General features: G+C 41.4%; 1 protein-coding gene across 2 annotated transcripts; it reads right to left on the reverse strand.

Moving 5' to 3' along the window:
• Window positions 1-1,338: 1,338 nt before the first annotated feature.
• On the reverse strand, window positions 1,339-11,617 carry pnp6 (purine nucleoside phosphorylase 6). 2 transcript variants are annotated; one of them, XM_077596223.1, is made up of 6 exons: window positions 11,458-11,617; window positions 6,830-6,999; window positions 6,639-6,742; window positions 4,135-4,310; window positions 3,579-3,769; window positions 1,339-1,956 (listed from the first exon to the last, which is right to left on the reverse strand). In XM_077596223.1, the coding sequence occupies exons 1-6, from the start codon at window positions 11,490-11,492 to the stop codon at window positions 1,760-1,762; spliced, it is 873 nt and encodes a 290-aa protein (XP_077452349.1). In that variant the 5' UTR covers window positions 11,493-11,617; the 3' UTR covers window positions 1,339-1,759. The 2 variants fall into 2 exon arrangements, with proteins under 2 accessions (XP_077452349.1, XP_077452347.1); XM_077596221.1 differs by lacking the exon at window positions 1,339-1,956 and adding an exon at window positions 1,987-2,678.
• Window positions 11,618-14,444: the final 2,827 nt, after the last annotated feature.

Here is a 14,444-nt window from a genome sequence, read left to right on the forward strand (position 1 = left end):
CTCGATTTTGCAGTGTGTTTGGCTGCTGCTATGCATGCAGGAGTGCGTGCGCGTGTGTACATCTTGGTGCCTGCCAGAGCTTCGCCAATTCGTGAGGCTTCACAGAAATTAATTAGAGTTCAAACATTAATCAGATTTTTTTCACATTGCCTCCAGCGAACAGTGGTTAGACCACACAATACATATAAATCCTCAAAAAAAAAGAATCAGTCTTTTTCCCCCCTTTCTTGTGCTGTACACCAGTGGTCCTCAACCACCAGTCCATGGATCGGTACCAGTCCACAAGCCACCAGGTGCCGGTCCGTCAGAGTAATAAATATTAATGTTTCAATCTCACTGTCTACTTGAGATGAGAAAAGTTGTAATAATAATAATTAAATAATAATAATAATAATAATAATAATAATAATAATAACAATAACAATAATAATAACAATAACAATAATAATAATGATAATAAAAGAGACTGAGCGGTTAGCGTGTCGGCCTCACAGTGGGGGACCTGGGTTCAAATCCAGGTTGGTCCACCTGTGTGGAGTTAGCATCTTCTTCCCAGTTTCCTCCCATATTCCAAAGACATACATGGTAGGTTGATTGAACACTCTAAATTGCACCTAGGTACGAGTGTGAGCGTGAATGGTTGTTTGTCTCCTTGTGCCCTGTGATTGGCTGGCCACCAATTCAGGGTGTCCCCCGTCTCTGGCCCGAAGTCAGCTGGGATCGGCTCCAGCACCCCCCGCGATAAAGCGGTTCAGAAAATGAGATGAGATGATAATGATAATAGTAATAATAGTAATAATAATACTACTAATAATACTACTACTAATAATACTAATAATAATAATAATTAATGATAATCTCATCTCATTTTCTGAACCGCTTTATCCTCATGGTTGTTCGTCTCCTCGTGCCACTGTGCTGCCTAGTTCATTACCTTGTTTAACCCTTAAAATTGCCTTAAAATTACAATTTCAATCGTATAAGATGGTCACTGATTAACAATTTTCACCTCCATATTCATGGTTTTAATAGGGAGTATAAATGTGTTACTTATTTGTCATTGTCATGTAATTTTCGGAACTACTTTATCCTCATTAGGGTCGCGGGCAAATGTGTTATTTTGAAGGGAAAATCTAAAGAAAAATCATCGCATATGGTATTTCTGACATACTGTAGGAATTGTCTGCTGGATTACACATTTCTAAAGGGTGTTGCCTGCATGTAGACAAATTAAAAAAGGCAGTGAGCAGTACAACTAGGAAGTGTGTCCGTACCGGTATAGTTTGTCATCCCTAGGTAAGATGGCGGTACTATGAGGGAGCAATGGATTGGATTGGATAACTTTATTCATCCCGTATTCGGGAAATTTCATTGTGACAGTAGCAAGAAAAGGCATAGTAATGAGTTAGACAGTACAGTCAAAGGCCGCAGAACAACAAAGCAAAAGCCAAAAGCACAAAGTACAATGGCAGGAAAGAAGTGAGTTTTTTCACGTTTTATGCAAGATATTGTTTATTTTTTTCTTGAATTTCATTCATATACGTAAAAATAAATTTGGTTTATTGTTTTATCTGCTTATCTATTCTCTATTTTGAAATAAATGACCATATGCAAGTCTAATTTGTGCACATATAAGCCGTACCCTTGATTCAGTCATAATTTTTTGGGCGAAAAATACAGCATATATGCGAGAAAATATGGTATATATCATAATTCAAGGGTGGAAATCTGTGTTTCCAGTAGATTTGTTCGGAAGCTGCTAGATCTTCATGACAATATGTCTAACAAGCCTCTGCAGGTCTTGAGCACGGAGGCAGGTGGTCGCGAGAACCTCTTCATGGTTTGTTTTCTCATTACTGTCATAATCTGTCACAGCCTTGTTGGTGATCAGTGAGAGACCCAGGACACGTAAGCCACAGTGACGAGCCACCACCACCTCTGGAACAGTGCTCATACCTAGGAGATGAGGAGAAGTAGAATGAAGCCACTGCTGGGTGCTCGCTTGAAAATTAATATTGCATACATCTGATTTCCATCCATCCATTCATTAACCCATCTATTTTATCCTGCCAACCCAGGGTTGGGTCACAGGGGCAGCAGCTTCAACAGAGAAGCCCTGACTTCCCTCTGTTACGATCGCGCCGCATCGTCGTGGCACGATCGGGAATGGATTCGGACCCAGGCGCGCGGAAGTAGGTTTTGACGAGGTATTAGCTTCAAAACAACATCTTTAATAAATCAAAAGGAATCTACAACTCAACAAAGGCTTGGAACCAAAACGGGAGTATACAGGAGTATGCAGGAGTATGCAGGAGTATGCAGGAGTATGCAGGAGTATGCAGGAGTATGCAGGAGTATGCAGGAGTATGCAGGAGTATGCAGGAGTATGCAGCAGCATGCAGGACGCATGCAGGAGACAATCCGACAATGATACTAGGACTCATTGATGTTTAAATACCAAAACAGGAAGTGATCAGCAGATTGACCGCAGCCGCTCTGCCCCGACGGCACGCCAGGAGGGACAAACGGGCCGCTCCTGACACCCTCTCCCTGCCACTTCATCCAACTTTTTTGGGAGGATCCCAAGGCATTCCCATGGCGAAAGCGAGACATAGCCTCTCCATGTCCTGGGTCGGCCTTGGGTTCTCCTTCTAGTGCGATATGCCAGGAGCACCTCACTAGGGAGGCATCATAATGTGAGACTCGAGCCACTTCACTGTTTTTGGGGTAAACCTAGTAGAGGAAAGTCATTTCAATCATTTGTATCCGGGATTTTGTTTTATCGTTCACGGCCCACAGCTCGTGACGACAGGTGAGGGTAGACCGGCCAGGAAATAAGGGCTTCGCCTTTTGGCTTAGTTTGTTCTTCATTACAATGGAGCGATCTCGACTCTGCATCACTGCAGACACCGCTGTCGATTTTCCACCTCATTCTTCCATTACTCATGAACAAGACCCCGAGAAACTTGAACTTCTCCACTTGTCAAAGGAGCTCATCCCTAACCCAGACAGCACGCCACCTTTTTCCGACTAAGGAGGTCTCAGATTTGGAGGTGCTAATTTGCATTTGAACCGCTTCACCCTCAGTTGCAAATTGCTCAAGTGAGAGTTAAACATGGGATCAGATTAAACAAACAGAACTACAACATTTTCAAAAAGCAGAGATGCAATATTAAGGTGGTTAGCACAACTGCCTCGGGTCTGAGATTGAGGGTGTGAGGAAACCTTAGTACCTGGGGAAAACCCACGCAAACATGCACACTACACACAGTGAGGACCGACCTAGAATGGAACCCACAATCCCAGAACTGTGAGGCCGATGCGCTAACCACTCGGCCGCCGGGCTGCCATTAAATACACTTTTACCCAAAACAAAAAATAGAAGAATAGTATTTAGGCTCTTTTGAGCATGAAACAACTCGTGAACCCTCTGGGCAAGGAAGATGATCTTTAAAACCTCCAGACTACTGAGGGACTGTGTGGTAAACTCAGTCTCAGTCTGCAGTAAAGTTCTAATCTAATCTAATCTATTTTATTCCCACACTAATTTTTTAACTGACAATATTTTTTTTCCTTACCAACAGCATCTGCCCCCAACTTCTTAAGGAGATTACACTCTGCAATGGTCTCAAATGTTGGGCCAACCACCATACAGTAAACTCCTTCCTGCACAATGCTGCCACATTTCTCTGCGTGTGCTGTCTGAATGGCCAAAGATCTCAGGTTCCGGTCATAAGCATCTGACGTGCAAGGGAAACGTACTCCAAACCTACGGGTGAGTCATAAGAGATAAGAAGACAGAACAGACAAGATAAGATGGGATGGAAACTCACCTGACGGCAGAAATGTGATCACATATTTTATTAGCCCAGCCACACACCCATCCGTCCAGCCAAATGCAATTTAACTATATAAACCTACACACTCATTGCAGTTTGCAGTCATTCGGTAACTGGAAATAGGACTTTTGGTTCTAGGGATCATGTGATAGAATATGAAATAAACTTCATTTGCTAAAAACTCTGTGAAGAATTTTTTTTGTTGCTGATCTGAAAAATGACCCAATCCATGATTCCCTATGCACATACTTAAAATCATTATTAATTGCAAAATTACACAGAAAATTGTGCTTACCTTTCATCATTCTTCCCAACCAGTGGGTTCTGTCCAGAAAAACCTGGCAGGTTAATATGATCTTTAATGACCATGATGTCCCCCACTTTGTAGCTGCCATTTAGTCCACCAGCTGCATTTGTCACGATCAAAATTTCAACACCAAGTAGAAAGAAGATTCGCACAGGGTATGTCACCTACAGCCACAAATATTATACATTAGAAAATAACGTTATTTTAAATGATGATAGTATATGGATATAATGGGCGGCCTGGTGGACCAAGTGGTTAGTGCGTTGGCCTCACAGTTCTGGGGTCCTGGGTTCGATCCCAGGTCGGTCCTCCTAAGTGTAGTTTGCATGTTCTCCCTGGGCCTGCATTGGGTTTTCTCCGGGTACTCCGGTTTCCTCCCACATTCCAAAAACATGCATGGTAGGCTGATTGGACATTCTAATTTGCTCTTAGGTATGAGTTTGAGCATGAATGATTGTTCGTCTCCTCGTGCCCTGCAATCGGCTGGTCAGCTGGGATAGGCTCCAGCACCTCCCTCCCCCCACGACCCTAGTGAGGTTCATAAAATTAATGAATGAATGAATGAATTTCAAAACAAAATTTGCTGTGCAATATAATTTTTTTAAGAGAAACAAATAAAATCTAAAAATATATATAAAAAAAGCTAAAATAAACATTGTTTTAGATCTATAAAAAACTGAATATTCAGTGCTTTTAATCCAGTTCTTTTAATCAATTTATTTAAAAAAATATCTAAATATTATATCTAAAATGGTCCGGCCCACATGAGATCTGATCACCATGAATGTGGCCCGCCAACCAAACTGAATTTGACACCCCTGTATTCTTTCTCTGTTTCACTCCTTTTCTCGGGTTTGTGTGTCTGTGTTTATCTAGTAGTTAGGCTATTTTTGATTGGCTTAACGTGACATCTTGCATTATGTTAGTCAATTAACAACTTCTTCTGGGATGTGCTGTATTCAAGTTATAGTGAGAAAGTATGTAGACTCTGAGGCTTGTCCAAGAACACAAGTTATGAAAGCTCGGCCAAGGTCCCGTTGAATGAAAGTCAATCGTGTTTGCTTACGGTATTGCACCCAATAATTCACAAATAATGTGTGAGACAGGACTTTTACTTGTATCATGTGACATAAATGACGCAGGTATTTGTTGTACAATAACTGTAGGGATGTTATAGATTGAGAAAATGTTAGATGTTTGCGTTAGAAATTTCACCTAAAAAGTAGTTTTGATCTGTGCTATAACAAATGTTAATGTCATTGCTTCTTTTATGTGTGTTGGCACCTCTTGTTAAATAAAGAAGGAAACATGTGTGCGTTCTGAGAAAGTTGGTAATCTCTAACTTTGTCAGGGTGGCTATTATGGGATGATTTACTACATAGCTATATGTGAACCATTAAACACTTGTTAAACTTATGTTACTTTCAAAAAAAATCCCACATTTTATCAAGATATTGTATTACAAATACTATGTAGATGGAGACTTTTAAGACATAAAAAATGAAATGTTAAACATAAATAATGTTTTCTTATTTTGCTACGATGATAAGCTGGTTTCCTACGAATATCCAGGTCACAAAGGGCATCTTTGGAAAGTTCAAACTACCTCCATGCCACTTTTCCTTAACCTTACCACCGAATCAAGCCAAGAAAGTTCTTCCTGTTGGACATAGGAAGGGACATTGTTGTTTTTTATGAATGTGACAAGAGAGTATTGATAACATAAGTGTCTAGCTTGCTTTTTTCTTTTTCTGTTCTAATTCTCTTCCTTGAAATTGTATCTCTTGCCTCTTTCAGTATAGTATGTTTTTTGTTGTTGCAAATACTAATCTGATCTATGTTTTCTGCATTTGCTGTAGTGTTCATTACTATGAAAACATTTAATTTTGTGAATTGATGTATCTAGCATGCAACCCTTGTAGATCTGCATGCACTGTACACTTTTCCAGAGGTCTGTTACGTTAAAAAAAACTTTGCTGCATTTTTTTTACAAAAAAAAGCAAATTGTTTAAAAAAACATTTTTTTGAAGTGGCAATGTAGATTAACCTATGCTAAAGGTGGCTCAAATGATGCATTAGGGCACCTTTCCCTAACATTAATAAAAGAAAACGAATTCTCCAAGCACTTAAGTGTCATCTTCCTTTGATAGTGTACCTATCAGATAGAAAAGGCAACCTTCGAAACAGAGATAGACAAAGAGCAAAATCTTTACAGGTCCCAATTGTTATAGAAAAAGTTTACTGTCTATATTAAAGTTTTATGATACCATTGCCTTTATGTGGCAATGGAATCATAGCTGGTAATTAAATACAAGTCAACAATATTACAAAGGTCAATCCAAAGCTGACACAGATGCGATCTTCTCAAATACAGCTCATCATAAAACACTCAGAGACAATTTTAAATGTATCCTGATAAGTGAAACTTCAGTTTCAGGACTTTCATGAAACTTCACAGGTCACAAACACTTTTTGCTGGAAGTATTTCTTACATCTTGCATGCTGTAGCCTTCATAGAAGTGGAACCGGCCCTGCATGCAGACACACGCCTGGCCCTGCAGTGTCCCAAAAACCAGTTGACCAGCATGCCCTGCCACTAAACATCGCAATAAAACGCATGAAAAGCTATTTGATTTCTCCAGAACATATTTCCGCAATAATGAATACGAAAAAGAAAACGTACCAGTGCTGGTTGGGAAACCTGGGATATCCTCATATGGGAAAATTGTTTTGTCATCTATTAAGTCAGCCAGGCCTCCCAGGCCTGACCCACAAATGATGGCTACTCTGGGACGCTGCTTCGTCCGGTTACGAAGCCAATCAGCAGCCTTTTTGCAGTCATCATAACTGGATCTGGAATTCACAGGAAATACACTGATTATTGTCAAAGGACATATTCTTTGTGATCATGAATCATATCAACTCTCTTCCTCTCACACCTTATCAAATGCATTTTACTGTGTACAGTTTCACATGAAACACATTTTCAGTTTGAATTTTATGAATTATGCAATGTCTGTATGATTTATCTGGTGAGCCCTATCTTTTGATGACAACTGTTTCCAATTTGGGCTCATATGCATGTATTCCTTAGTCGGTAATAACAAAACATACTGCTGTTGGTTAAAGAAGTTATATTTCATAAATAGCCGGGATATTACGGCAGCACTGTATGCTGAATCACCAAATTGTCGTTGTAATGAATGACAGCAACTGTCTTCATTTAGTTTGCCAACACGTTCTTTAATCAGTAATTCATAAACACAGGGCAGTTATGTAAGCAGTAAAGCTCATCATTCTGATACTTAACTTCTAAACTGCAAGTTCAGTGAATGTGCTTACATGTGTGCAGAGTGTGTCGCAGGGCTTTATTGCGGGCCAGTCAACCATTCATCATACGTACAAAAGATTAACCTTGAGGTACCTCGAACATAGTTGCCAAGCCAATCACAGGGCACAACGGAACAGAACCCTTCACGCACACACTCATACCTTGGGACAATTTGGAATGTTCAGTTAGCCTACCATGCATTTTTTGTGGGTTGTGGGATGAAATGGGAGTACCAGGAGATCATGCAAAGTCCACACAGGAAGGCTAGAGCCCAGGCTTGAACCCTCGATCCCAGAACTGTGAGAGGAACAAGCTAACTATCTCCACCTTTTTGTAAGATATATTATCAAGTGACAAAATACAAGCTGCCTGGTGGTCGAGTGGTTTTGGAATTTGCATGTTCTCCCCAGGCTTGCATGGGTTTTCTCCAGGTACTCCAGTTTTCTCCCACAACCCAAAAACATGCAGGGTGGGCTGGTTGAACACTCCTAATTGGCCCTAGGTATTAGTGTGAATGGTTGTACGTCTCCTTGTGCCCTGCGATTGGCTGGCCACCAATTCAAGCTGTCCCCTGCATGGTGCCCGTGTTTGCCTGGGATAGACTCCTCCACTCCCGCAACCCTTGTTGGGAAAAGCGGTGCAGCAAAAGAATGAAGAATTTTTAGTGGAGGGGTGAAAATTTGATGTAAAACAGGTGTGGCAAACATGCGGCCCGTGGACCTGAAACAGTTCAGTCTGGCTCAGGGGAGGGTTTTGCCTGACAGAGAATTTGTCTTACATTCATACAGTATATAAAGAATAACATGCTTTTAGTTTGACACAAAACCCATAGTGGCCCGCTGGAGCGAATGGTTAGCGCGTTGGCCTCACAGCTCTGGGGTCCTGGGTTCAAATCCAGGTCACATCCACCTGTGTGGAGTTTACTTGTTCTCACTGGGCCTGCATGGGTTTCCTCTGGGTACTCCGGTTTCCTCCCACATTCCAAACCATGCATGGTAGGCTGATTGCACACTCTAAATTGCCCCTAGGTATGGGTGTGAGTATGCATCGTTGTCAGTCTCCTTGTGCCCTGCAATCGGCTGGCCACCGATTCGGGGTGTCCCGAGCCTCTGGCCCGGAGTCAGCTGGGATAGGCTCTAGCACCCCCTATGACCCTAATGAGGATGAAGCGGTTCAGAAAACGAGATGAGAGATATTGGAAGTATTGTGACTTTTGGGAGTCTATAACTGAGATGCACTTTGCGCTGTATAACTGTGTTTGGACTTGTGTGAGCAAGTACTTGTTGTACTTCACCCTCTTTTGTGTCTGCAGTCAGCTATAGACTCTCTCCACTAGGAGCTCCTCTGCCATGTTTATTTGTGTGCAAATATCCATGAATGTTAAAAATTACACTGGGTAGGTGAAAGGTTTGGCACAAGCAGACATCGCGTGGCGAAGCGTGCAGTACTGTAGTAGTGAATTGTTCAAGAATAAACAAACTTTGTTTAATTATGCCCCTGCAAAAGCAACCCTTGTATGTAATATATTATAATATTGTTGTTTTTTTAATAGCATGGGCAGTTACAATTGATTATATTATTTTGCCTGTTCAATGGATTTTTTCTATGAATGGGAATGTTCAACTACGTGTCACTGTAAGATACTGATGAACAACACATGTTGGTGCAGTCATTTTTACAAGTGCACTTCCATTCTGAAAAGTTGGCACTCGAGGTCTTTTTATGGAGAAGTTGTCCTAATTGGACATGGAAATACATGTAATAATCCAACCAGCATTGCACTTTCTTTTTATAATGATCAGATGAACTGATAAGGGAATAGAGCCCGCAAGTGTTTTTTTAACGGCAATCTAAATACTGAATATAACAGAAAACAATCATTCATTGTATTGGTAAAATTGCACTCATTTTGTTAACCTTGCTTTGTAAATAAAAAAGACAAAATAATCATCTACATTTGATGTGAAATATATATGAATGGGAATATTATACTTACTATGTGTATTTCTTTGTTGTTGCAAAAATGAGTGTCAAAAATGAATTGTTGTTGTCCAGAATTTATTAAGAATCAAAAAATATACTGGTCTTGGGACTATTTGCTGTGAAATTGTGGCCCGCAAATGATAAAGACTTTGACGCCCCCGTGGTAACATATTTGGCTTGACCAAATACATTTGGAAAAACAGTCTTGTTGGGTGATATGATTTTAAAAAAAAATGACAACCCAGCTTGAGTGGTTAGCATGTCGGCCCCACAGCTCTGTGGTCCTGGGTTCAAATCCAGGTCAGTCCACTTGTGTGGAGTTTGCATGTTCTCCCTGGGCCTGCGTGGGTTTTCTCCGGGTACTCCAGTTTCCTCCTAAATTCCAAAAACATTCATGGTAGACTGGTTGGACACTCTATATTGCCCCTAGGTATGAGTGTGGGAGTGAATTATTGTCCGTCTCCTCGTGCCCTGTAATTGGCTGGCTACCGATTCATGGTGTGTCCCCTGCCTCTGGCCCGAAGTCAGCTGGGATAGGCTCCAGCACCCCCTGCCACCCTAGTAATAATAATAATAATCGGACATAGGCCCTGTCGTCATCATCAACAACAAAAGCCCACTTGTCGTCACACCCAGAAACTGCGTATGACGAAATTGGTAGTGCTTCTCCATAAGGTGCGTTTACTCGGCAAAAGACCTAAATAAGTGATAGTTACGGACTTGTAATTTGGCATTCTGCTGTTATGGATACAGGTCACTTACCTCTCACTGTCTTTCACTTACCTTCAGTCAGCTAGTAGGAGGCAGATCACCACCCAAACATCTTTTCATATTACCTCAGAAGGGAATGTGTGTGTTGTGTTACCGCAAATTTAGAGTTCTGATGGATGTGGGGAAAAACTGTCCTTAAGCCTATTTGTCCGTACTTTGTGGGACCTATAGCGTCTGCCAGAGGGCAGCAGCTGGAACAGATTGTGACCAGGGTGGTATGGGTCCCCTATGATGTTCCTGGCTTTGCTGAGGTAACGAGGGCTGGCAATGTCTTCCAGTGAGGGCAGAGAGCAGCCGACAATCCTCTGGGCAGTATTAATCACTTTCTGCATGGCCTTTTTGTCTGCCGCCGTGCTTCCAGCGTACCACACTGTGATGCAGTACGTCAGGATGCTCTCTACAGTGGTTCTATAGAAGGTTATCAGAAGCTTGGTGTCCAAGTTGTTCCTCCTAAGTACCCTGAGGAAATGGAGTCGTTTCTGAGCCTTCTTCACTACTGCCGTGGTGTTTGTAGACCATGAGAGCTTATCCGTGACGTGGACCCCCAGGAATTTAAAGGACTGGACCCTGTCTACACATACTCCATTTATGAGGAGTGGGGCCAGATCTGTGCCGTGTTTGCGAAAGTCCAGGATTATTTCTTTAGTCTTCGTGGTGTTCAGTGTGAGATTGTTCACCGAGCACCACGAAGACAGTTTGTTGACCTCATCTCTGTAGGCCAACTCATCCCCTCCTGAGATGAGTCCGACCACAGTGGGGATAAGGCGGTTCAGAAAATGAATGTATGAATGAATGAATGAATTAATTAATGAAAACCCAAACAAAACAAACAACAACAAATCGTGTCGACGTCACACCTGGCGTCGATCCTGGAGCTATCCGTGGTGCTGCCTGTGATCTTTGCTATTTCTAGCGCACGTCTCCAAAATATGTCGCAAACAGTGCTGAAAGACTTGACCGGAAAGTCAACTTGAATTAGGAGTAAAGTATTACAAGTCAATCAAATTCGCTTTGCTGCCTGCTGGATAAAAGTCGGTACTTTGGGGATAATCCGCGGAATTGTTGCCCTGGTGAATTATCTCGGTGGTGGCTTAATACCATTATAAATACAGCACTACTTTAGGATACATGCGTTGTGAATTAAAACTGTTAAAAGAACAGACCGATCTTATATTCTTTGAGACTCATTAAATGCACGCAGCCCTATCACGCACCACGGTTCCTACCTGTTCAGTAAGGAGAGGCACGAAAGTGCATCCATGTCCTCCTGATAAGCGAGAGAAATGCAATGGCGAGAGGTTATCTGGGAAATTTTCGTGAAAGAGCCTAGTTGAGTTTCACTTGCAGTGTTTAAATGAAGTGATTGTGCACGGGGCGGAGCCAAACAAGCCAACACGGAAATCTATAGTAATCTAATCTAATCTAATCTTTAAACCTCATATTGTACTATCATGTGAACTGATCTGACAATGTGATTCCGTGTTCTTAAAGTAAGTATAAGTATATACACGTAAAGCAATGCTCTAGTAGTGCAGCTCAGTGGCGGTGCGTGCATTTCCTAGTGACGCCTTCAGCAAAAACTATTTTATGGCTATAAAACCTATACTGCAGCTACAGCTGCAACACATAAAAATAATCAATAAATCAATGCACAAAAATGGGGTAAAATCCACTTCCTACCAGAATTTAATGATTAAATACAAAAACAGTGGTACCTCGTCACACGACCGCTCGTCATACAATATTCTCGTCTTAAGACGGAAATTTCGATCGAATAATTCGCCCGTCTTTTTTGCATATCTTTCGTGTATAACAATATTTACGAGCACCGAATGAGTTATTCAGACCAGGAAACGCACAACGCGCATGCGCGGGGAAAAGAGGGCTTTCTGGGTAATGAAGTATACTCGTGCACACAACGCCGACAGGCAATGGCACTCTTTCTCAGAATAAAACTTTATCCACAATCAATACGTGGGTAAGCTCAGCTGCTGCATTTCCTGTTATTTTTATCTAATACGAGGAGTATTATATTACTTCTCGTTCGCTGCTCATAAGAACATCAGGGGCACTGCCTCGCAACTCCCCGCAATAGCATCCCCGGTAGCAACTCTATCATAGGCGCCATTCAAAGCGGATGTGAACACAGATGCTACAAGCTAAAAGGGAGCCGCTAGCCAGCGCCCCCGAAGCTCCCGTGAGCAGCGGAGCGATCGCTGATAAAAGACTCCTGCTCGTTGGCTGCTCATAAGAACATCAGGGGCACTGGCTCGCAACTCCCCGCAATAGCATCCCCGGTAGCAACTCTATCATAGGCGCCGTTAGAGGGGATGCGAACACAGATGCTACAAGCTAAAAGGGAGCCGCTAGCCAGCGCCCCCGAAGCTCCCATGAGCAGCGGATCGATCACTGATAAAACACTGCTGCTCGTTGGCAAGTGGTCGTGCGTTATCCGTTTGTGAGGATGTTTGTGTGCATCATTTTCGGAATATTTTGAAGGGAATAGTACAACAGCAAACAGCCCATCGATAGCGAACGTGAGCCTCGGCGAAATCCGCCCAATTTTTGTTAGATTAAACATATTTTATTTCTATTAAACCACTAGCTATGTTTTACTTTGTTAATAGATGGGGAATTAGAAGAAATAAAACATTTTTTTCCAATCCAATATCCTGTTTTTGGAGTTTTTTTCAGAGGGCTGGAACGAATTAAATTTTTTTCCATTCATTTCAATGGGAATCGTCCGCTCGAGTTACGAGAACCTCGTCATACGATCTCAGTCTCAGAACGGATTACGATCGTATGTCCAGGTACCACTGTACTGGAGCTTTTCAGACATTACAACCGGGCCAGGGGGGTGATTTTCCAGGGAAAAGACAGTGATGAACGTCAATGACGTACCGCCAAACATTGCCCCAAAATGGGGAAAAATCGAGCTGAAAACAGCATTTATTGATTAAATACAAATACTGGAGCTTGTTAGACATCAGAACCGGGCCTGGAGTATCATTTCCCCGGGGAAGAGACAGCGATGAACGTCGATACCTCCATATACGTCCATACGTGAAACGGCGAAAATTGCACTAAAATGGGGTATTTCTTGATTAAATACAAACACTGGAGCTTAAATACAAACACTGGAGCTTAAATACAAACACTGGAGCTTTTCAGATATCAGAACCGGGCCCGGAGGACGAGCAACAGTCTTAATGATGCTTGTTTAATGCAGCAGAGCCTGCAGAACTGATTGTGAAGGCCTTGAGGCAGATTTCTGACCCTGGCAACAAATAATGGCTGAAATGTGATTGGTTAAATGTTTCCATATGAAAACACACATATGGAAGGAAGCAGTGCAACCGGGGGGAAAAGCAATGAAAGGAAGCTAACAGACAATTTGGAAGTATTCATGGACAAAATATAATTAACATCAGTCTGTGATTCAGCTATTTCTTAGGCCAGCAGAAAAGGCCTTGAAGGCCCTGATGGCACAACACTGGTACAGCTGTTGTTTCAACTCCTCCACTTTAGTAACTACCAGTAAACCATAAAGGAGGCATTACAGAATTGAGAAAGATATGTTGTCCCCCACAATTAAAAAAAATAATAATAATAATAATAATTCCACAAATAAAAAGCATGGTAAACCGTGCAGCTTCTTTATATATATATATATATATATATATATATATATATATATATATATATACATATATATATATATATATATATATATATATATATATATATATATATATATATATATATATATATATATATATATATATATACATATATATATATATATATATATATATATATATATATATATATATGTATATATCAGTGGCGGGCCGTCAGGGCCTTCAAGGCATTCTCTGCTGGCCTAAGAAATATCTGAATCATATTATATTTTGTCCATCAATACGTACTTATTATTCCAAATGGTCTGTTAGCTTCCTTTCATTGCTTTTCCCCCTGGTTGCACTGCTTCCAGATGTGTGTTTTCATATTGAAGCATTTAACCAATCACATTTCAGCCATTATTTGTTGCCAGATCAGATCTGCCTCAAAGCCTGCACAATCAGTTCTTGCGGGCTCTGCTGCATTAAACTAAACTGTTGCTTTTAACCAATCAGATTTTGAGTTGGCAACCCCACAATGATTTTTCATAGGCGTTAGCATTTTGCTGGCTGGGACATGTCATTGCTTTCAC

The sequence above is a fragment of the Stigmatopora argus genome, chromosome 3 (genome assembly GCF_051989625.1).
Source record: "Stigmatopora argus isolate UIUO_Sarg chromosome 3, RoL_Sarg_1.0, whole genome shotgun sequence".
Classification (NCBI taxonomy): Eukaryota; Metazoa; Chordata; class Actinopteri; order Syngnathiformes; family Syngnathidae; genus Stigmatopora; species Stigmatopora argus.

Bases quoted from the DNA above. Each gene is read 5' to 3' on its own strand.
- pnp6 (XM_077596221.1), bottom strand. From the start codon at position 11,492: ATGGATGCACTTTCGTGCCTCTCCTTACTGAACAG. The intron at 3,770-4,134 runs GTAAGCACAATT...ACTCACCCGTAG, and splicing joins GTTGGGAAGAATGATGAAAG to GTTTGGAGTACGTTTCCCTT. The intron at 2,679-3,578 runs GTAAGGAAAAAA...ATGCCTCCCTAG, and splicing joins GTTGGGGGCAGATGCTGTTG to TGAGGTGCTCCTGGCATATC.